Genomic DNA, 23,054 nt, shown 5'->3' on the forward strand with positions numbered 1-23,054 from the left:
ATAATCTTGAGGTGCCTGTTATTGTTGACATTTTGGTTTGTTTATGGGGTTTACTAAACCATAATGACATGGGTTTTGGAGGCATGGGTGGGCTCCATTAGAATAGATTAAAATAAGGTGCATCCCTAAAAATCTAAAAAAAAAAAATCCAGATGCAAAAGAAAACTCAATTTCATTCCCAACGGCAGTAGATTTAAATATAATGTAAGAAAACATTGCTGCTAGGACAATAAATAGATATACAATTGTGTTGCCGTTATTGAAACCTACTTGAAGAACAAGAACTTGGCAAACCCCAACTGGTGAAGATGTCATCCTGCAATACAACAATGTTCAGTTGCAAAGCTGCCCTTGAAGGCCCTATCCTAAAGTTAGGTCTGCTAGCATATGTGCTGCAAACTGATAACGTTCATGTCTAGACAATTAGTATTACATTAGCATATGCAAAAGCGGTTGCATGAACATAAATTGATGCGAGTGAAGGGATGGGAAACACGCCGACTTTTTAAACTCACAGCTGTGTAAGGCTTTCAGAATCCATATTATGGTCTATGGCCAGAAAATGGATTGAATTAAAAGGGTTGTTTATTTCCAGTAGCAGGGGATTTGCTAGTTATTGGACATTTATCAGTCAGGCATGCATTTTAATAACTTTATGAACAAGTCTTTTAACTAAAGGTCATGGACCCAGCCCACAACAGGAGAATCAGGCAGCTGGACCATCTGGTGTAGACACCCTAGAACTGCCCCCAATATGTAGACGTTGGTTTGGTACCTGGCAGGGATGCAGTGGAAGCCTTGAGAAGCAGTGCGGGACACGCACAATAGATCTATGCCTATATCGACACTCTAAAAGACGTAGCCGTGTTTGCCAGGGGCACTATGTGCAATTGAGCTGGCAGTCGAAGTGAGTCTGCAGCTGCATTATTGCATAAGTTGGACAAAATGTCCAGCTCTCATGTTTACTGCTGCCAACTCAACTTTACACTTGACAGCAACTAAACTCAGCATCAACAACGCGTCAATACACCTGTTTAGCAAAGCAGAAAAATAACAGCAATTTAGGGACTTATTAACCTCTTACATGCGGGCACGTTTTCTCCCCGATATATCAAGAGACAGCAACTCTATCAAGTTGTAGCAGATAGGTACTTGTGACTTAAGTTGAGTCACACCAGTGACTCCCTTTATTTTGGCTGATGACTTAGCGAACAGATGTTTTAGAAATACACATCAGGATATACAACAAAGACACGGTGGAATATCAACAACAAAAAGAACCATTGGTATACTTTTTGCGTGTTTTTTTCCCCCAAAAGTAATACAATGCAAATGTACCCATTTGTAAGACAACAAGATTTGCAAAAAAAAGCAGTAACATTATTGTCAGATGCTTCTTAAGCAATTGGCAAAACACAGACTGACAAAATGCCAGTGGCAGTACACTGTGTATATTTTCAAAGAGAAGACAGATGGTGTACTTGTAGCCAAATAATACAACAAGGTACTTGGATAAGTTTACAGAGCATTTTGTTTTGATCAGAGGGTGTAAGGCCGTGGAGAATAAATTGGTAATGTTAAATACACTGTAAAAAATTCACAAATTCACTTTAGAAATGGATAACTGTAAACTTATAAACATAGATATAGGTTGTGATCTTTGACCCGATAAGTCCTCGGATGCCAAATGATATTTTATTGCATGGTAAATGTCTAGTCGGACGTCTGTTGTTGATTGTGTCAAAATGCTCTTTGTGCTTAAACGCTTTTAATAAAATTAACAAGATCCGATTTATTTTCTTAAAAGTAGTGATTTAACAGAACATTATGCATCTTATGTAAACAACAGATTTCTTGCCGTTAGCAAAACAAGCCATGGAACATCTTGAGATTATCACCAGCTGCAAGAATGCACAATAGTTACCATGTCACTTTATAAAAGTTCTAAATTCTCTTGTATTGCCCTTACATTAGCTGTGTTTATGATACGCATACATAAGTGAAATGGTAGGTACTAATGGGAAATGTATACAATGTGTATGGTGGCTCCCACACCATACAGCCCTATGATTTGTTTGTTTTTTGCAAGGTTAGCCAGACTTTGGTAAAGACTGTGATAAAGAAAGTCACTGCTTTTATGTGCACCCCTTCAATGTGAGCTCAGCAGTATGTACTAGACCTTGGTGTGCATGCAACACAAATAATAAGGTAATTGTCAAAGCTGGACAGCCTGGTTGATGAGTTCATGAGTACATCTGTTAGCTATTATTTCAGAAAATGTACTAAAAATGCATAAATGTTTTCTTATTTGTTTGATTATTTTTACAGCCAGTACTGTGTCCCAGGTACGGCAGATGGTTGTGTATGCCAGCTACTTACCACTTCATTTGGCTGAACAGAAGATTTCTGTATTAGGGCAGATGGTAAGAAAATACATTGAATAGAAACAGTCATGCCACTAAATTTGTAAACGTGCTAAAAAATTTGATGTTTTCATCTAGAAGTTTATTCCAGGATTCTACTGCTAATCAATTAAGATAGAATGTCCTCTCTTTACCCCTACGGTTTCCATTCTTTTAATCATGTTCTTGAAGGCACTGATCAGAGGGCATATTAATTAAAATCTTGCTAAATTTGGAAACAATAGGTTTGCCAAATATAACTCATTTAATGTGGCTTTCACTCTTCTCCAACAATGATGATCATAAACAGCTCCATAAACACTTCTAGGACACTTTCCTGTTAAAACAGACAACACAGACATTAATACTGCTTGCACTCCTGACAACTCACAGCCTGGCCTTAGGTTCTTTCAACTCACTAATCCCATTATGTTCATGACTGAGCAAGAGGACCTTCTGAGCAGTCCCATAACAGAGGGAGATATCAAGTACGCTATTAAGGAGCTTTTGAATTACAAACATCTGAGCTGGAGAGTTTCACTGCAGAATATTATAAACCTCTGCAACATCACATTACCCTGGCATATTTTTACATTACCACGCAAATTCTTCTTCTATCTTCTCTTTTCTATCTTTAGTCTGCTATATTCAGTCTTCTATATTTGTCCGCATCTTCGCGGGCATAACCTGGCGGAACTTCTGACAAAATGGCAGCGCATTCGGTGATGTACTTTCTCCGATCGGGGGAGAAAGCACCGTAATTTTGCCCTAACTTGAACTCAGGGCAATATGGCAACACTTTTTGGTGACGTCCTCTCCCCCAATTGGAGCATAAACAGATATGCAAATTCAATTATCTGCCTTTTTGTGTTTACAGGCAGACTCTGCAGAAAATCTGAGAAAATATGGGCTTTCTCATATTTATAGTCATCCAGTCCTGGTATCCAGAACTAGGTCATGTCCTCTTATTGCTCCACCAAAGCCTCCTCCTATACCACGATGGAAGCTTATAAGACAGAAAAAAGAAATAACTTTAACAGATGAAGCCAAAGGTAAAGTCTGAAGACAAAACTTTACACTTGAAGCAAAAGTTTCTTCTTCTCAGGAGATAATGAAATCTTTAGTTTAATGGGCTAACATAGAAATAGATATAGAGACATAAGCTTTCAGGGGTCCCTTCATCTGATGGTATCTAGAGAACATATAGTTATAAAAGCATTAGCACAAGTGTTTTAAGTCTTGGGATATCTGGTTTGCAAGGCAGAACATACCACACATTCACAAAAATATATTTCAGTGTTGACCATCAACATTTTTTTGTTTCTTATTATACGAGAAACAGAGCAGCATCAGAAAACTCAAGGCTGGTTAATATAGCCGTAAACTCTGCCTACAAAAACAAACCTAATAACACCATTCCAAAGCCACGCTATTAGTTCTAATCAAGTAATTGACATACAGAATGCATTCCGCACATCACATTTTGAACAACATTTTGAACAGATATTGACTGCAATGCTGTGATTCATTTTTGTACTTTGGCTCAAAGGACAAGTCATTGATCATAATAGGAGACTACAAAGGAACCCGCTTTATCTTATGGCTATCCATTTATCATTTTCCACTTGGTTCATCAGGGAAATTTATGTGTTCCTTCTGTATCGTCAGAGAATTTCTAGGCTGATGCCTCATCAAAAAATTGCTATTTTCGGAAACATTATCAATGTTGTGTTTTCTGTTGCGGAAGATTAATATTCCTTTTATGCCACAAACAGTATATTTAGATTTCAAAATGATCACTGTGAGAAGAATTCCATTTTGGTGGATTTCACGAACCATGTATTATCAATTGGAAACATGGGGGGGGGGAGTGTTTTCCAAACAGGATGCAAAAAGTTGTATTCACAGACCCAAAGTAACAGAAAGTTTAGTATTTCATGTAGGCCGTCATGTTTTTAGGTTGAGCAGATTCTGTTTTAAGTTCAAATTTTCCGTTTCCTTGAGCAGGCAGTGACCTGGGAGTTCCACTTTAAAATGCCATAGGCATAAAAAGAAAAGAAAGCGATAAACTAAGTTCTCACAACCTCTCTCCCACTCTACTCTTCTCTTATAGCAATTAAGCCGCTAAGACCTTAAGGCTAAATGGTAGCGTGAACACTGATCAGAGCAGCAAGGAGACATACGTTTCCTCCTCTGCAGTCTCTCTGCCGCCGTCAGTGTTCTCCTAGTAAACCCAGAGTGTATGCAGGACTCAAAGCCAAGGTCTCCATCCGCTGAGCTGAGTTGGGCTGGGCTGAGCTGCTCCTGTGTAATACATAATCCTAACACTTATGTATAATTGAGACCTTCTTGTAAGAGAAGCTCACAGGGGTTTGCCATTGATAATGGATAGTGATATAAATAATTTTAAATGTTCAACTCTCCTGGAAACTCCCTCTTTAGTGAATAGACCCCAAAAACGTCACTCCTCCACCACAATGTCAAATGTTTGCGGTTTAACTTGGTCATTGACACAGTTATACTGTGTATCACAACACTGTTATGCAAAGTTATATGTGTTTATTCTATCATGATACTTGAACGTGTTATCCATTCGCAGAAATCATACAGAAAAAACCTGATCAGTTTGTTGAAATCACAACCCCGTATATGAACTTCCAGATTCATCCATTCGCCGTACCATCTGAAGGGTAAGTACAGAAAATACGTTTTACAAGTTCCATTTCAATTTGGCAAATAAAGCCCATCATATATATATATATATATATATATATATATACCATATTTGCTCGATTATAAGACAAGGTTTTTTCCAGAGCAAATGCTCTAAAAAATACCCCTCGTCTTATAATCGAGGTCGTCTTCTAATCAGACCTCTTTCTGCTGGGGCCGTGCTGCTTACCGGGCTTTGATCGCGAGCAGCATCTCTGCTATTAGCAGCAGGAGAACAGGAAGCTAGCAAAGTCCTCACATAACTCTACCTCCCCCCTCCTTCCTCTGGGGGCGGGGCCAGAGAAGTTGCTCGCACAGCCGGGCCCCTGCAGAAGTCTGCGAGTGGGAGATCTGCAGTTCAGGTAAGGGGGTGGGGGGTTGGGGGTTTGAGCATGTGTGTATCTCCAGAAATGCATTTTAACCCCCTATATGCCACTCAGCCCCATGATATGCCTTTTAACCCCCTATATGCCAGAGTGGCATATAGGGGTATAAGGCATATCATGGGGCAGAGGGGCATATAGGGGATTAAAAGGCATATCATGGGGCACAGTGGCATATAGGAGGGTATAAGACATTTCTGATATGCCTTTTAACCCCCTATATGCCCCTCTGCCCCATGATATGCCTTTTAACCCCCTATATGCCAGAGTGGCATATAGAGGTATAAGGCATATCATGGGGCAGAGGGGCTTATAGGGGGTTAAAATGCATATCATGGGGCACAGTGGCATATAGGAGGGTATAAGACATTTCTGGAGGCAGAGTGGCATATAGAGGGTTAAAAGGCACATCATGGGGCAGAGTGGCAAATAGGGGGGTATAATGCATTTCTGGGGGCAGAGTGGCAAGCCTGGGGGCAGATGTGCATAACTGGGGGGGGCAGGTTGGCAAATAAAAGGAAATAAAAAATATATTTTTCTCAATCATAGCATTTATTAAATATGAAAATTAGTTTACATGAATTAATATTTACTGGTAAAACTTTTTTCCTATAGGGTAGTCTTATATTCAGGCTTTTTGTTTTTTTCCTAAATTAATATTTTGATTTTGGGGGGTCATCTTATAATCAGGGTCGTCTTATAATCGAGCAAATACGGTATATATACTGCTTTTCACATTAGTAGCAGAAGCATAGATTTAAAGTCCTCCTAAGTGACTGGCCTGCAAGCATCTTTATTCTCCTACAGTCATACCTTCCAAATGACGAGAGAGAGAGAGAGAGAGAGAGAGAGAGAGAGAGAGTTTTTGTTTTTAGGGGCATGGTTAGATCCATTGCTAGAGACAGAGCTCTGACCTGCTAAGAATGAATGCCCTTCCCAAAAAGACCCTTAGGAGGTACACAAAGTCCACCCATTGAATTCTGGGGTCATACATAATGACTTCTTTCCCCCTAGCTGACATTAGGGTAGGTTATATGTGTGTGCTGATAGCAGTCCAGTGTATAATGCGGTGCATTTTGCTACCCATGTTCTGAAACATGCCCATGGTAGAACCATATGCAACCACAGATCAAATTTTACATTAATTACGCTAAATGAGAACCAAAAAGCCAAGGCTGTAGGTACTTAATATAGTTACAATATGCATGTGTAAGGATGCTTTTATGTTGAGCATTCGTCAGGAAAGTGCTGACTTCACTATCTATTTTAATACATAAAAACATAAAACAATTACAGACTTGCCAAATAGCTATGCAGAGTACAAACTCATTAACTTGTTAATTTTAATATGTTTTAAAGGCACAATCATTTTTAGATTACAGACATTATTGCTTATTACTTATAATTGCATCTTAAATCAGTTGCACAACAAACTGGGACAAATTCACACATTTATACATTGTGCCGATCACAGTATTAATAAACTAAATTGGTACCTGGAGACAAACAATTAAAAGTGGAAAAAAAATCCAAAGCAAAACCCATCCACTTCATTAAAAATATCTTATTATGCAGTTTACTAAGGAAATAAGCACGTTATTTTAAAATGTTCCGTTTTCTTTTGTTGATTTGTCATTTTCTTGCAGTAAAATCAAAAAGTAGCTAATTGTTTGGTTTATTTACAAACAAAATAAAATGATTAAATTAGATTACAAGCACTTTGGGGAAGAGATTTTTGTCCAAGTGTTTTTTTATATATAGTCCAAGAAAATGCACAAATATTATTCTAGTTCTTGTTAGAATATTTAGTGGATCATATTATATTTCTTGTCGACAATATTTAAGCTGCTAAGATCTAGCCTCCATTATTTAAGCTAAAAAAGTAAATAATGACAGTTATTATCATGCATCTTTCTTAACTTTCTTTCTCATTTTTTGTATCTTTTCTTTCATTTTTTAAACAGGAGCCTTTCTAAAGCTTTCCTTAGAGGAGGCTCCCCTGCTCTCTCTAATCTTACATCTGTCGGTGAGACTGAAGAAATTGAGGGAAATGACATGACCAAAGAAAGTCTCAAATCAAGTGCTGGGGATGATGCTGGGGTAAATATTAAACTGAGCAACAGTTGGTTTTTTTGGAAATTTGACAAACATGATATACATTTTTTTTTTTTTTTTTTATTAGATTTTTTATTATTGACAAAATCCACATCACAAAAACATTTCGACTTAACCTCACAAACAAAAAAATAAATAAAATATATATAAACAAAGACAAAAAATTACATACATAAATAAATAAATAGGTATATTTTCAATATCTAAGTATATATATTGGGAGTCGCCATACAAAGAATATATCTCATGTGTCCAAGGGCTGTATATTACTCTCATTAGGAAACAAAAGAAACCATTTATTCAAAGCTTGGCAAGCTATTTTTTCCTGTTTACCTTCTATCAAACCTTTTTCCATTTGCAATTGGAACCTTATTTGTGATTTTAATTTTTCCCAGTGTGGAACCTCTTGGCTTTTCCAATTACGAGCCAAAAGGATTTTGGCTGCCATTAAGATATGGAAAGCTAGAAACTTTTGTATAGAATTTTCAGTTTTCCATGATAAATGGAAAAGAAAACTCTCGATTGACTGCTGAATACCCGTAATCTCCAACATCTCTAGAACTGATACAACCATAAGCCAGTACTTGTCAAGTTTACAACAGCTCCACCATATATGTATATACGATCCCCGTTCATGATTACATCTCCAGCATAGATTAGAAACCCGTGGAAACATCTTTTTCAACCTTTCCGGCACCAAATGCCATCTATTCATTATTTTATATTGTAATTCAATCAGGCTTAAACAGTGTATATTTTTTTTTAACTGAGAAAACATTTTACACCAATCCTCCCAATTAATTTCTTGACATATCTCATTTTGCCAGTTTATATATGCTCTTGGTTTGTTGACTGGGGCCTCTTCATCACATATCCCACTTTTTATCACTGATCTAATATTTATATCCTTTTCCATCAAAGTTATTAACTTAGATTTAATATCATTATGTAATCTATTTTGAGACTCTATATAACTCTTAATACGTAGATAAGTAAACCCATCTTTTAAAGTTAGTTTAAATTCTTCTGCCAACTTCGCAAAGGGTCTAACCTTATCATTTTGAACCAACTGGTAATATTTCTTTAAACCCTTTGCGCGCCAGCTGTTTATATCTAAGTCTCTAATATTTATCTGCAAAAATTTTAAGGAGGCAGTTGGAATTATAACGCATCCCAGCTTTTTTAATTTTCTAAACCCTCCCCAGAATTTTAACAAGTTCAATAAGATTAAATTATTTTCGACATTGTTAATATATAGATTAGTTGACATTAAAAAACTTAAGTCATCTGTATTCAATACTAGAGATTCTATTTTATACCAGGCCTCATCTTGATTCAAATCTATTAACCACTTTAAACAGTGGTTAATCATAGCTGCATCATGATATTTTTTAATATCCGGAAAAGCTATTCCACCCTGATTTAAGTCTTTCTTCAGTGTCTTCATAGAGATTCTTGGGGTTTTACCCCCCCATATAAATTTAGTAAAGACCTTTTGTATCTCCATTAACCATGATTTAGAAAGAGAGAGAGGCACTAATCTAAACAAGTAGATCCATTTTGGGAGGATATAAGATTTAATACTGTTTAGCCTACCCCACCAGGAAATCTCTAAATTAGACCAAGACCTCAAAGTTTCTGAGGTATGAGCTAGTAAAGATTTAAAGTTAGATTCTATCAATTTATTAGGGTTAACTGTTATTTTTATCCCTAAATACTTTATTTCCTTGGATACCCACTCAAACGAATATGCATTTCTTAAAGTCTGGGTTGTAGAATCTGGAATATTTCCCAGTATTGCACTTGATTTTGATACATTTAATTTATAATTTGATATATTACCATACGATTCAATTTCTTTTAATAAATATTCTACTGAGATAGCTGGATCCTGTATCGTAACAACAATATCATCGGCATATAACATTATTTTACCTTCCTTACCCTCATTTAAACATCCCCTAATAAAGGGATGATTTCTTATATTCTGAGCGAGAGGTTCCAGGGAGAGAATATATAAAAGAGGAGATAGCGGACACCCTTGCCTAGTTCCGTTCGTAATTGAAAACCATTGAGATGATATTCCCTGGCCAATAATCCTAGCTGTGGGGGAAACATATAATGCCATTATCTTATTTAATATATCCCCAACAAATCCAAATTTCTCTAACGTTGCCTTCATAAATTTCCAGTTTACCCTATCGAATGCTTTCTCAGCATCTAAAAACAAGGTCATCATAGGTTCCCCTCTCTTCTTATTAGCATCCTGAATATGAATCAGCCGTCTAATATTGCTGCTGGAACATCTTCCAGCCACAAAACCCACCTGATCTTTATTCACTAAAGAAGGAATTATACTTTTTAATCTTGCCGCTAACAATGAAGCATATATCTTAGTGTCTGTATTGGTCAAAGAAATTGGTCTGTAATTTGAAATCTTTTCTGGGTTCTTATCCAGTTTTAAAATAGGGACTATGTTCGCTTGCATCATCTCCAGAGGAAAATGAGATTGGTTTCCTAACGTGTTAAAAATATTACACAGCCTCTGAACCAGTTTCTCCTTTAATATTTTAAAAAACAAATTGGTAAATCCATCTGGGCCAGGGGCGATATTCTTCCTCAATTTATCGATTATTAATCTTACTTCATCTGGATTAAATGGGGAATTTAATTCCTCCAGCTGTTCTTTAGTAAGCATAGGCAAATTAGGTTTCTTTAAATAACTATATATAGAAGGACCTTCTGCCTGATCTGGAATATTATATAAATCTTGGTAAAATCTACCAAAAGCCTCACCTATATCCTGCGGTTTGTAGAAGGACTTATCTTTTTCTGTTATTTTATAAATTCTTTGAGATGCTGTTTTCTTCTTTAATTTTGCCGTAAGAAGTCTGTCAGTCTTATTATTCTTATAGTACCACAACTGATTTAGCCTTTTAAGATTCTCTTTTATTTTTAACATATGCTGGGCATTAATTAAGTTTGAAATATTTGTAAGTTTCTCTGTAATTTCTCTAGTTGGCGATTGTTTATTTTCCCTTACAAGTCGATTATAATCTAAATAAAGATCTGCTAAAGAAGAGGAAAATAATTTTTTCTCCCTAGCATTCAACATTATTAAATGCCCGCGTATAACGCACTTGTACGAACACCATATATTTAATAACGAAATTTCTGGTGTGTCATTCTCCTTAAAAAACAAATCTGTCATATTTGCTAAGTATTCCTGGTTAGCCTCATTATATAAAATATTATTATTCAGTCTCCATTCCCTACTAGGGATTTTAAAGTTCCTTCCATAAGTTGACATTACTACAGCATTATGGTCCGACCACGTTATATCCAGAATAAAAATTTTATCTATATCTTTTATAAGATTCTGGTCTCCCAGGAACATATCAATTCTTGAGTAAGACAGATGTACTTTAGAAAGGTGAGTATAATCTCGTTCTCCAGGTCTAAATGCCCTCCATATATCATAAAGTTCGTATTCTTTTAATACTTGTTGGAGTTTCTTTGCCTGCTTTTTTAAATCCACAGAACATTTAGCTCCCATAGGAAGCTGTTTATCCAAATCAGGGTCCACTACCATATTAAAATCTCCTGCTAATATCATTTGTCCCTTTCTAATTTCTTCAATTTTAGTTACTAATTTCTTTAAGAGTAAGACTGGAGCTTTATTAGGAGCATAAATATTAACTATAGTATATAATTTGTTGTTAAGTCGACAAATCAAAATCACAAATCGTGCTTCTATATCACTCTCTTGGTAGATATTCTCGAATTTAACTACCTCTGAAATCAAAATAGCCACCCCCCTTTTCTTATTATTATCTAAAGAAGCATTGGCTACTATCGAATAACCATCTATTTTCATTTTCTTAATATTAGTTCTAAGCCAATGAGTTTCTTGTATCAAAACCACATCAATATGCTCTCTCCTTAAGGTTTTAGATAATATCTTTCTTTTATAGTTTGTATTTAGCCCTTGGACATTAATAGTCATCCATTTAACCATAAGTTAACGCAATAACTTAAAACTATTGTATGGCGAAACTCCCTATCAATAACATAAATACAAAAACAACACATTGATTGGACGACATGCAACATAAATACACGAGGAGAAGAACCTCTCCTACTCCTCAATGTTCGCGCCTTCTCCCTCATTTTGGCGCGAGAATATAGACTCTATCAGAGTCTAAAATGAGGGGGGTTGGGCTCGACGGGACGGGCCCATTCGTCAATAAAACATAAACGGTTTTCAAGATATACTTCAGCCATACTTCAACAATCTGAAATATAAATCCTATCGTCATAATCACTTCAACCAAAATTTGACCTTCTACGTTATAAATCGTATCATCCAAAATCTCTATCGATGATTGTGGGGGAAAAAAAAAAAAAAAATATATATATATATATATATATATATATATAATGTGTCACCCTTGGCAAGGTATATGTGTGCATATAAATCTATTACTAAAAGGAGTGTCATTACTCATAATAATGAGCATAAGTGAGGTGCAGTATCAATTCAATTCTTCAAAAAAAAAATAAATAAATAAATAAATAAATAAATAATTGTACAAATCCCTGCATTAGGGATATCTTGAATATGTGAATTGTGTTTATGCCTAATACCCTAATAACTAAATGCGTCGTATTTAGCAAAATCTCAAAGTATGAATATATCATGCAAAAAAGGTCAGTGAATATGTGAAAAAAAAAAAAAAAAAAAAAAAATTCTTTATACAAATCCCTTCCTTAGGGCTGTAAATATGTGATTTGTGTTTATGTGTTGCATAATAACCTAATATCCAAATATGTCATATTTAACAAAATTCCAAGGAATGAATATATCATCCAAGGATAATCAGTGAATATATATAAAATTTATAGTGTAAGACAAAGAAGAAAAAAAAAAAAAAAAAAAAAAAAACACCACAATCTTCTTCTTATCTTCAGACCATATTCCTATAAACTCATTTCTCATTTATACCTCTATGATATACAGACGAACCAAAAAAATATCTTTCTATTAATGGTATAGAGTTAATCTTGAATACCCAATAATTATTACACAGCACCAACTCTTTTTGTTTTTAGCTGTTCCAATTGTCTTTTAGCTTCATCAGGAGTTTTGCATATCCATCTGGAATTGTCTTTGAAAATTATAAGGCTCACCGGAAAACCCCATCTGTAGGAGATATTATAGTCTCTCAGTTCTTGAGTAATTGTAGAGAATTCCTTCCTCTTTTTACGAGTATACACTGATAAGTCTGGAAATATCATCAACTTATTAAATTTTTCTATTCTCGCTTGGTTGGAAAAAGATGTTTTTAAGACCATATCTTTATTCTTAAGAAACTGAAATGATACTATTACATCTCTTGGAGCTGAAGATACAGAGGATTTTGGCTTCGATAAACGATAAATTCTTTCAAAAATTTGATCTTTTCTTTCAAATATTAAACCCATACTTTCAAAAAACTCGATCAAATAATCTTCTATATTTCCCAATGGTATCTCTTCTGGAACATTCCTGATCCTAAGATTCTTACGTCTTGAATTATCTTCATATATTGATATTTTTTCTTCCAAGTAGACCATTCTATGCTCTAGAGTCTCTATGGCCTCTTTATTTTTATTTGTCTGAGATAATGTTGTAACAATCTTTTCCTCTAGTTTGGTCACTCTTTCACCCAACAAATTAATATCTTTCTTTATTTCTTTCGTATTGTTTTGAATCTCTAGTTTTAATTGATCCAACAGCTGGGCCAAGCTCTTATTCATTTGATCAGCGGTAATATGTAGGTGGCTTGCACCTCCTGAGGAATCCAGCTGTACATCCTCCATGTTTAATAGGTCTGATTTATTTGTTTCATTACTCCAAACATTAGGGCTTCCTGATAAATTAGAGAAATCTCTTGAAGCAACTGGAGAAAAGAAGGTTGAAGCATTATGTTCTTTCTTTTTTTTTACTTCTTGTTCTTTATCTTTAGCGGCTCTCTTATCTTTCCTCATTTCTTGCATCTTACGAGTTGTCATTGAGCGTTAATAAGATACTCAAAACAGATACCTCCCATGAATTATGTACACTCTTTTTTTAGCCCGTTATAAGCAGCCAATTCCTTCCAACAAGGTCGTACTTCAAAGACTTCAGTCAATCTAAATTAATTATCTACTTCAAAATCATCTTAAATCTCAATCACCAAAAAGATTAGAGTCCATATATTAATGCAAACAATTATCAGTTTTAAGATTTCTGTTTTACTCACATATCTTCATAACCTCAAAGTGTCAGCTCAGATTTTATATATATATATATTTTTCTTCTTTTTTTTTTTTTTTTTTTTTTTTTTTTTCCTTTCTTTTTCTTCCTTCCTTCTCTGTTTCCTTTTTCCTTCTAAACTGAGATGGAGATGGGGGAGGAGCCATGACGTGAGGACGCACGACGTGATGCTCCGGGAGTGAGGGGGGTTGAATCTCGCCGGGACCTGATCTGCACCTGAGCGGCTTTATTCGGCCGTTTTTGTCGGCCGTTCTTTCTGTTGCTGCCGTCAGCCGCCACCACTCACTACCGCTTACTGCTGTCAGCCGCCGCCAGCCGTCAGCCGTAACGGAGCGGCCGAAAATACCCACTTTATATCGGCTTATATAGCCGGGAATCTTCGGCTGGAATCAGCCGCAACGTGCCGGCTTATTGCCGTCAGCTGCCGTTAGCCGTCGCTAGCCGTCACCCGTAACGGAGCAGCCGAAAAACAGCCACTTTATATCGGCTTATACAGCCGTAACGTACCGGCTGAGGATAGCCGCACTATATTGGCTTAACAGCCGCGATATATCGGCGGGAATCAGCAGTGACGCACCGGCTGAAAATAACTGCGACGTACCGGATGAAAGTAGCTGCGACGCTTTTAATTAAATTTCCTGGCTAGAATAGCCGCAACGTATCGGCTGAAGAGTGCTGCAACTTGACATTTTGGTTGAAAACGGCCGTGACGAATCGGCTGAACAGCCGCAACATTTTTTGAATATAGCTGTGAAATAGGCTGTAACAGCCTTGATAAGTTGTAATAAACTGTTAAATCAAACCCAAATGATATACATTTTTTAAGGTGTTCTTGTAGGCTGTCAATACAATTTATTAGTTTTATATATGAACTGTACAATATGGGTAGTCCAAAATCTGCTTAGTCCTTATGATCGTGTGTCTTTATTGTAATTCATCAATGTGGCTAGACATTTTACATGGAAATCCTAATCATATGCCATATTTCCATATATTTCATATCGTTGAATGGTAACTAACATGTAAGAGAAATGAATTGATGTAATAAATGGCCAGTGTTCACTATTATGTCTAATGTGGCAGTGGGGTGACATCTCAACCAAAATTAGTCATTGGCCTTCCCAGGCCAAGGTCATATCAATTTTATTCACAATCGTAGGCGTTCATTTATGATTTATGGACTCATGTACATTTATGAAAGATAATCCAAGTATTCTTGTAAAAAGTAAACAATGACTTTTAATCAGCAACCCCATTCTGTTTGTTCTTGCCTTCTATGCTTTGATTGATAGTCCTTAATTTATTACCTCTGATGGCCAATGATACTGATTTAAATGAATCAATTAGATGTGTCTGTTTAATATTTATGTTTGGCTCCTGTTAAAACGTATTCCCATCTGGTGGTTGAGTTTTAAATTTTATCACTTCTACTGAGCAGATACAGTGGTAACCTATCACCAGCACCTTGACAATTCCCATTTAAGTCTTATGAAAGATATTCTGTGGTTGTTTGTCGTATCAATATGAGTACTCCCTTGAGAAGCCACTCCACCAGAAGAGGGAAAGCGTAGGGTGGGATTTCCTGGGAAATTCTCAGCTGTGGGAATGGCAACCTCACTTGCCAAGTGACCCCGGACAAGTTACAAGTTTCTAGTTGTCTTTGGGCGTTTATAGACAGTGACTATTTCTGCTGGCATAGTATCTAGAAGACAAAGTTTTCCTTTGTTGACTCTGAAAAGTGGAATGATGTTGGGAACCCCTTTGTGTAGCAGAAATCTTCTTTGGAAACTTTATGTGGAAAAACTTTTGTGGAGTGGCAGAGCGTGTGAGTGCGTGGCTCTGTTGGCCAGCATTTGCAGGGTCTGTCCAGTCTGGCCAGTCCGGGTAAGATTAATTACTGCAGTGATAAGATCACCTTTCAATCTTTCAATAGACACAATCCCAAACGAACATTTACTGCTTGTGCATGAATCTGTATTTATATAGTATTTATATAGTTGACAGACAGAAATTAACACTGTATTTAATTGTTTTGCCTTGGTTTAGTGCTACCTTGTTTGATATCTTTTTGTTGGTTTGTTTTGTTTTAGGCATACCAACTGCTTAGCATTGATGGCTTTACATCATTATATCAGCCTAATAGTTCTGTATTTTTGAAGGATTATGTAATCAATGACTTTTTATCCTATATATCCTTCTTCTATCTGAAGTTTGTCATTGGACATATGTTATACAATACACAATGACCCATTCTACTACGTAAGCAATATAATATTGATTTAAATGGGAGTCTAATTTATTTGACGCACTGTCTTTGAAGTAAAACAGTGACGCTAGAGATGCATAACCATTGATTTAATAATTCCCTTAATTGATTTTTTTCAAATCTTTGTTATTTCAATTTTGTACCAGAGCTTTCCATTGCTGTCCTGATTTAAGAAAAGTGCATTCTAATTAAGGATGGTCACTGCGGTCACGGTCTAAGCAGCGAATTTACAAAGTCTTACTGATTTAAGTCTTCATTGACGTCAACAGGGATTCCCTTGGGCATTTTTGCTCCTAAGGTGACGGGAGAACATCTTGAATTCATCTACCAGTTTGTGCCGTAAAAATCTTTGTTAGTACCTTAGTAATCAGTAGTGGCATATGAAGAGTAAGCCTAACAAGTTGGATTAATAAAGACTTGAGAGATCTTAAGGTGTTGTAACGTGCTTAGTCAACTTAAATTTCCCAGTTTGGACTGAAGGTGTTCAGCTGGAGCTGTGACTCTGAGGTGTCACTTTGTAAGGCATTTTCTTTTGACAAAACATAATTTTAATGTCTTGTTAGTCTGCAGATGATATAATTTTCTTATATCTTGAAAATGCAAATGTTTACTTTATCTCTTGGTTCCTGACGGAATTGGAGATGACTCATGTGCCATATCAAATTTGTGATTCATATGTGGTGACAGTTCATTTCGAAAACGACAAGCATCTTTTGCCTCTTCATTGTGTCTTACATTAATTAAACATGAGCTATAGGAACATCAGCCTCAAATTGTTCATTTCCTCATCCGAATGATTACGCCACTACAGGTTGAATTATTTGGTAATTAATAATGCAGATTCTCCAGAGCATATCAAATTCTATATGACAGGAATATGTCTTAGCTATTTATATCTTTACTTCAGGAAATAAACACAGCATTAATTGTTTATCCTACTATTTTATTCATTTATTAGTTGACAGACTAATATAAACTGATACATAAGGTTAAGACTGCTCTGCTCGCAATCTTACAGTCTAGCATAAGTAGGTTAAAAAAAAGACATAAAGTCCATTAAGTTCAACACCTTATAAAGAAGTATAAAAAATATACCTTTTTATTAGAGCTGACAATTTACATGGTAATTCAACCAAACGTTAAAGCATCAGAGTAAATATTATACACTTACTAGACTGACTCTATAGATTTTTTTCCTATACTATAAATGTAAGGTGTAGCCTATTTTAATTTGCCAAACATTGGCATGCATATAAGCAACTCTTGGGTTAATGTTGATGGGTTCATTGATACTTCCATACCCATTTAGTTTGAGTTACTGTTATTCTGTAGAACAAAACTACAATGGGGCATCTATTAAAGAAACATTCCAGCCCTACATGGATTTTAAGTTAAGTATACTACTGTATCACTCTTATGGAAGCTAATAATAAAATCTAGTGGCGTGGTAGCAGCTGAACGCAGCACTCAGCTAGCATACGCCACTTGCCTACAATGGTACAGCTATAGAGAATGTGCAGGAACCAGACTTAAGTATTCATTGCATTCTTTGTTGGTGTAAATGGAAGTCTTTTATTCACAAGCAACTTTAGTCAGGTCTGGTCAGTCATGTTATATCTTGTAAAACTGCTGCCCATGAGTACATGCACCAATTTGCATACAATAAAATGGATTGGTGCCCAATGCGAAATAAGCATTAAAAACACATTTTGGAGGCTAAACTGTCCTTTTAAAGAGCAGTTAGATAGTAAGTACTCGGTTGGCAGAAGTAGTTACTAGAGATACTTGATTGGAAAAGAATTGAGAAACATAGATGCCGGCCTGTTTGGTTCGGTTATATCATCTGCTTCAGTATGCTTTGTGGGGTTTACTAACATGGACAACAGCTGGACAGGATTCAGTAGCCATTGTTAAATAAATACAAGAAACAAAAACTTAATAGGGAGGAGGTTTAATTGCACCTCCCCCAACACATTAATAAGGTTTTGGTAGCAGTATAAACTGCTTTGTGTGCCCACTATGTAGGAGGTGAGAGTAGGTTCTCACCCTATTGAGAGTGTGCCTTGACGTGGCGGGTGAGCTTAATTATGGTTTGGCCAATTCATGTAACCAAAACCTCTCATTTATGTTATGTTTATATATTTGTTGCCGACTTTATTAGGGTAAGAAGCGCAGACGGTTTTTGTTTTTTGTATACATTGTACAGCCAATACACTGTTTTTGCAGCATGCTTACACCCTGTTTGGTAGGCCTCGTATTACACATTTGTATTATTTGAGCCTGAGACTAGCTTAGCGCACCGACATTTTTTCTTTTCAATGTTAAATAAATGCCACTGATAAGTAATATTCTTTTCTTAAAATCCTCAGAGGTTCTTCTTACAACACTAGTTTGTATCACTTAAGTAGCTGAAATATTAAGGCAGTTTACTGTTAGAATTACTACACTATAAAAAGACCAAGACCTTTAACAAGACAACGCCTTACATATTGATCTCCCTTTAATGAAAGTTCCATGCCGTCCTGATTCTTGGGTTATGTTAAATCCATCATACAACACCATGCCTTTAAAAAAGCATCCCACTTCTGTCCATGTCACTGCCAGCTGGTTCTTAGTGCAGAGGACTACCTCGCAACCTAGGGTTTCCAGTAGGGAGCAATAATACTGTCTCTGGCCATATGATCACTATTATTAACAAATCACGTGTCCACATGCTCGGTGTCTAATCACAGTGGTCAACCTTCATTTTACGTACTCTGATGATGAGTTCTTTCAGTTATACTTCTGGGTTTCTTCTGTCATAGGTTTGAGTAATTGAGATTTGTTTGCGTAGGTTAGAGAGGGTTCGTTTTAGACATAATATATTGTGTAGTTTTCATATTTATAATACCCCACCCTATACATCACATTGTATCCACATTCACATATTTTACATTATTTGGAATATTGGATGCTTTTCACTTGCTGTTTTGGGTAAACTACTAAAAAAAGAAAAGATCAACAGCTGATCCCACTCAATTATCTGGTTTCCCATTTGGCGTTTTTTCATTTGTAAGTTTTGTTACCAGTTAAGATAAAAATCTGTAGTGCAGATACTAAGCATTAGTGATATCGTGAAAAACATAGACGCTTAGAATATTACAGCAGAGAAAACTATTGGGCCCATCTAGTCCGTAAAAACATTAAATCTTATTCGGTTCTTGGTTTTGTCTTATATTCAGGTATCTATATGACAAGAAAAGGTCTTAATGATTAATGCAATACTATTGTTATTATTGGTGCTTTAGACTTGTGAGTTGCGACAGGGTTCATAGGCTAACCATTTTGCCTTTGTATACGTATAGACAAGCCCCATCATTCAAGATCAAGGTATACCTGAATCAACAAAAATGACAGGTAAAATTTACATTTTTTCACATCAATCTTGAAACTAATGATTTTAGTAACTTCTACAGTCCCTGTGAGAAAAAAAAACAGAACATACTTGTTTTCCAATATATTCCAGGACTGTTTGTACTGGCGGTATACCCCATGGGTAAAAGCCATGCATCAGTGAAATTGGGTATGCTGTGACAAGAGGCTAGAAAAAAGTGCTTGGACGTTTTTGGTGTTTTCGGATGCATAGTGATTTTAATGTAATGTCATTCTAGAGGGCCCCTTAGCAAATGCACTTGATGGTCAGCCAACAGATGTTTCTGCTCAGTCTACTCACCCTGCATTAATACATCCGGACCGAGGAACATCAGAAATGAAGCCAGTCTCGAAAGAAACATGGATGGACTTTGCAGACTTTTGCAAATGCTTTCAGTAAGTAAAGTTACATATGGCTTTTTTATGAATTGCGTATCTCTCTTCCCCTGTCATCTCAGTTAAAGTGAAGGGTGATCAAGATATGAAATACTAATGTCCAGAGAGACACAAACTGTACTCCCCTAAAGTAACTCTGAAAGATGTGTGGCTTATGGTTTATGTGATCTGTCACCTGTTTGAATGGGAACCATCTCACAGAGCAAGCTATTAACCTTTGTCAGTTCTCTGCTGATCATGTTCAGATATTGGTTGCGTCTTCTACTTTTTATAGTTTAACTGTTCACAACTGCCTGTCTGCATTTAGGTGTTTTTTTCTGTTTGAAGAAGGGAATATAATATATATGTACTAGAATGCAAGTTATATTAAGAGAAGGAACATATTAACACACACTGGTCAGATCATGTGAGATGTTTGCATGAATTGTCCTAACATTCAGTCATACGGGGATTTAATTCTGGAACAAACTGGGTTCTAAAATGAAATGGCTCAATACACACACCTCCATGCACACCGACTAAATCATTTATATGCCCCATAAACACGGCACCGGTTAATTATGTGTTTAATCAAGAGGGTCATAAGTACTTTAACGTGATTAATGTTTTAGATATTAAATCAAACAGTATCCATTCTGATTTTGACATTACTAAATTAATAATATCACAATTCATTCTCTCACGCAGGACACTGTATGTCTTCCACAAGTCAAATACCTATCCTTATACATTCCAGAAATCAGATTTCAAGGTAAAGCTTTGTGTTTTTTAATTTTGTCATTATTAAAATAGGTAATTGTTCTACATGTATGTTGTATAGGACCCTTACATCTGTTTTCCTACCTTGCCTATTTCACCAGTCCACATACTGAATCTGTCTGCTACTACCTTTGCTAGCAGATTTATTTATAATGCATACACATTCCTTATTTTATGAGGAACACAAGAAGAGAAAATTGGTTCAGTAAAAGGTATGTGTAGACAATATATCACAGAGTGTGAGGAGAATAACACTTGCTCGATTAAAAAGCGGGCAGGTAGAGTTCTACTGGGACAACTTCAGGGACATGTTATTGAATAATGAAAATGAATTGTTTGTCCAGAAACTGCTAAACAGGAAGGACAATTTTCAGGAGATATGATGTACCCATATATGATGATGTACCCGTATCTACTGAATGCTACATAATGTGCCAGGCACTGATGTATTTACCTTTTGGTGCTGCCATGACGGCAATCTGCTGACTAGGCCCAGGCCAGAATATGTTGGCAAGGCCAGGCCACCTCTTTACCTGTGCAGGATGAGGAGGCCGGGATCCAAGTCCCAAATTGGAATATTCCTGTCAAGTCAGGAAGAAAAGAAAGCCATACGGTAAAAGCATTATAAGTTATCTCCTAACATCCAAAAAATTATATAAAAAGCATTTACTTTTATCTTTTTGAGCCACATTATACGATGGGCATTGCTGACACTTATTCAAGGCACCAATAGCCAATTTATTAATATCAGGTTTCTTTGGTGACAATCTATTCCAAGTTATATCCACTATAAGAAACTTCCACACCACAGCATATGGACATATGGGTGGTAAAAAAAAAGTGATACATTACAACACTGTATATATTACATATGTTACACAAAGCACATTAGTTACAATTTATCGACAACTACTCAAACCACTACTGTTGTGTATTATTTTATTTATTTTCTTCTTTTAACCCCTTAATGACAAAGCCCGTACATGTACGGGCCCAAAATGCATTGTTTCCAATGGGTTTAGGGACCGCCCATTGTCCTTAAGGGGTTAAACAAGCAACCAGTTTAGATTCAGGTAAATACATGATTTGTAAGTGTATGTATGTAATAAAAAAAGAGGTGAAGAGATAATTATGCATAATGTCAATGTAATGATTACATTTCAAGAAATTGATCCTACTGCTATATTAGGATATTAATGATATATTATTCTAATTTGTGATCCTAACCACCCTCCAGTGGCTTTCCTCAAAAAAATGATCTATAAAGTTAAAGAAAATAAACAATATAAATATTAATTATTGAGGTATACTAAAGGGTGAGATAAAAATATGTCAGCTTCTTTTCAAAGCTTAATAGAACAAATTACTACTATATGATATATGGAGAATTTATGATCCCAAAAAGAAAATGTTGTACTATTTCTCCAAATCTTTCTGTTCTTACTCAACAATCAACTTAATATTAGGAAACAAAGCTTTAGTGGAAAAAATTCATGTAAAAAAATAACTTGATCAGACCATAACATGCTGATCATGAAGATAAACATATAAATAAAACCGGAACCTCTAGGAGAATGTGCATGTATATAAAGCTAAAAACCTTGTCCTCTCCTTACTGTTTTCTATTTTTCTTTTTTTTCACTTTTTTAAATAATACAAAAAAAAAATGTAGTAAGCAAGCAGTTGTTCTAGGAACATCAATGACTTAAAAAAAATACATTGCTTTATACATCTATTTGAGTGAATTATGTTAAGGATGTTTTGGGTACATTTTCAGAGATTTAAAAATAGTATAGTTGTGTCCTAAATGTAATATTTAAATTCTATTCATCATGGACAAAGTCACACATGACCAATGTGTGTTCTTCAGTAACTTTACAATGTATTGTGAAGAAGTTCTTTTAAAGTTCTTGAGTAAATACAATGGCAAAGCATGAAAGCTCTATAAATAACTTATTCGTATAAATTATTGATTCAAGGTGATGAAGGACATATTGGGTGATGGAAATAAGAAACAAAATAATGTTTCTCTTGAGAGTTTGTCACAGTTTTGACCTTCTGCATTCCATCTTTTATGTTAACAGAAACCTTTCATGCAATTAATTATTTACATTAGAGTGGGGACGTATTCCCTGTTACCTGTATGGTTTTGAATCTCTCCAAATTCTTCTAGATTAGAATTTTAAAGGGGCAGCCAAGTTCCCTATACAGCCCCACAGATAAATGCATATTAAAAAAAATACGTTAATAAGCCTGTGTTAATCTGTAGGGGAAAAAATGAAAAACGCTTAAGAGAGGGTGCCGCTCCAGAG

At 35.8% G+C, this 23,054-nt stretch overlaps 1 protein-coding gene across 1 annotated transcript in view; it reads left to right on the forward strand.

Moving 5' to 3' along the window:
• The window catches only part of ADGB (androglobin), an 83,416-nt gene that overhangs the window by 26,712 nt on the left and 33,650 nt on the right, over positions 1–23,054 (forward strand). The window contains exons 10-16 of the mRNA XM_053460257.1: positions 2,329–2,423; positions 3,280–3,454; positions 5,002–5,092; positions 7,462–7,597; positions 19,521–19,572; positions 19,827–19,983; positions 20,671–20,734. Of these exons, the coding sequence (XP_053316232.1) occupies positions 2,329–2,423; positions 3,280–3,454; positions 5,002–5,092; positions 7,462–7,597; positions 19,521–19,572; positions 19,827–19,983; positions 20,671–20,734 (770 nt within the window). The remainder of the gene's footprint in view (positions 1–2,328; positions 2,424–3,279; positions 3,455–5,001; positions 5,093–7,461; positions 7,598–19,520; positions 19,573–19,826; positions 19,984–20,670; positions 20,735–23,054) is intronic.

This window comes from Spea bombifrons, chromosome 3, assembly GCF_027358695.1.
Source record: "Spea bombifrons isolate aSpeBom1 chromosome 3, aSpeBom1.2.pri, whole genome shotgun sequence".
Lineage (NCBI taxonomy): Eukaryota > Metazoa > Chordata > Amphibia > Anura > Pelobatidae > Spea > Spea bombifrons.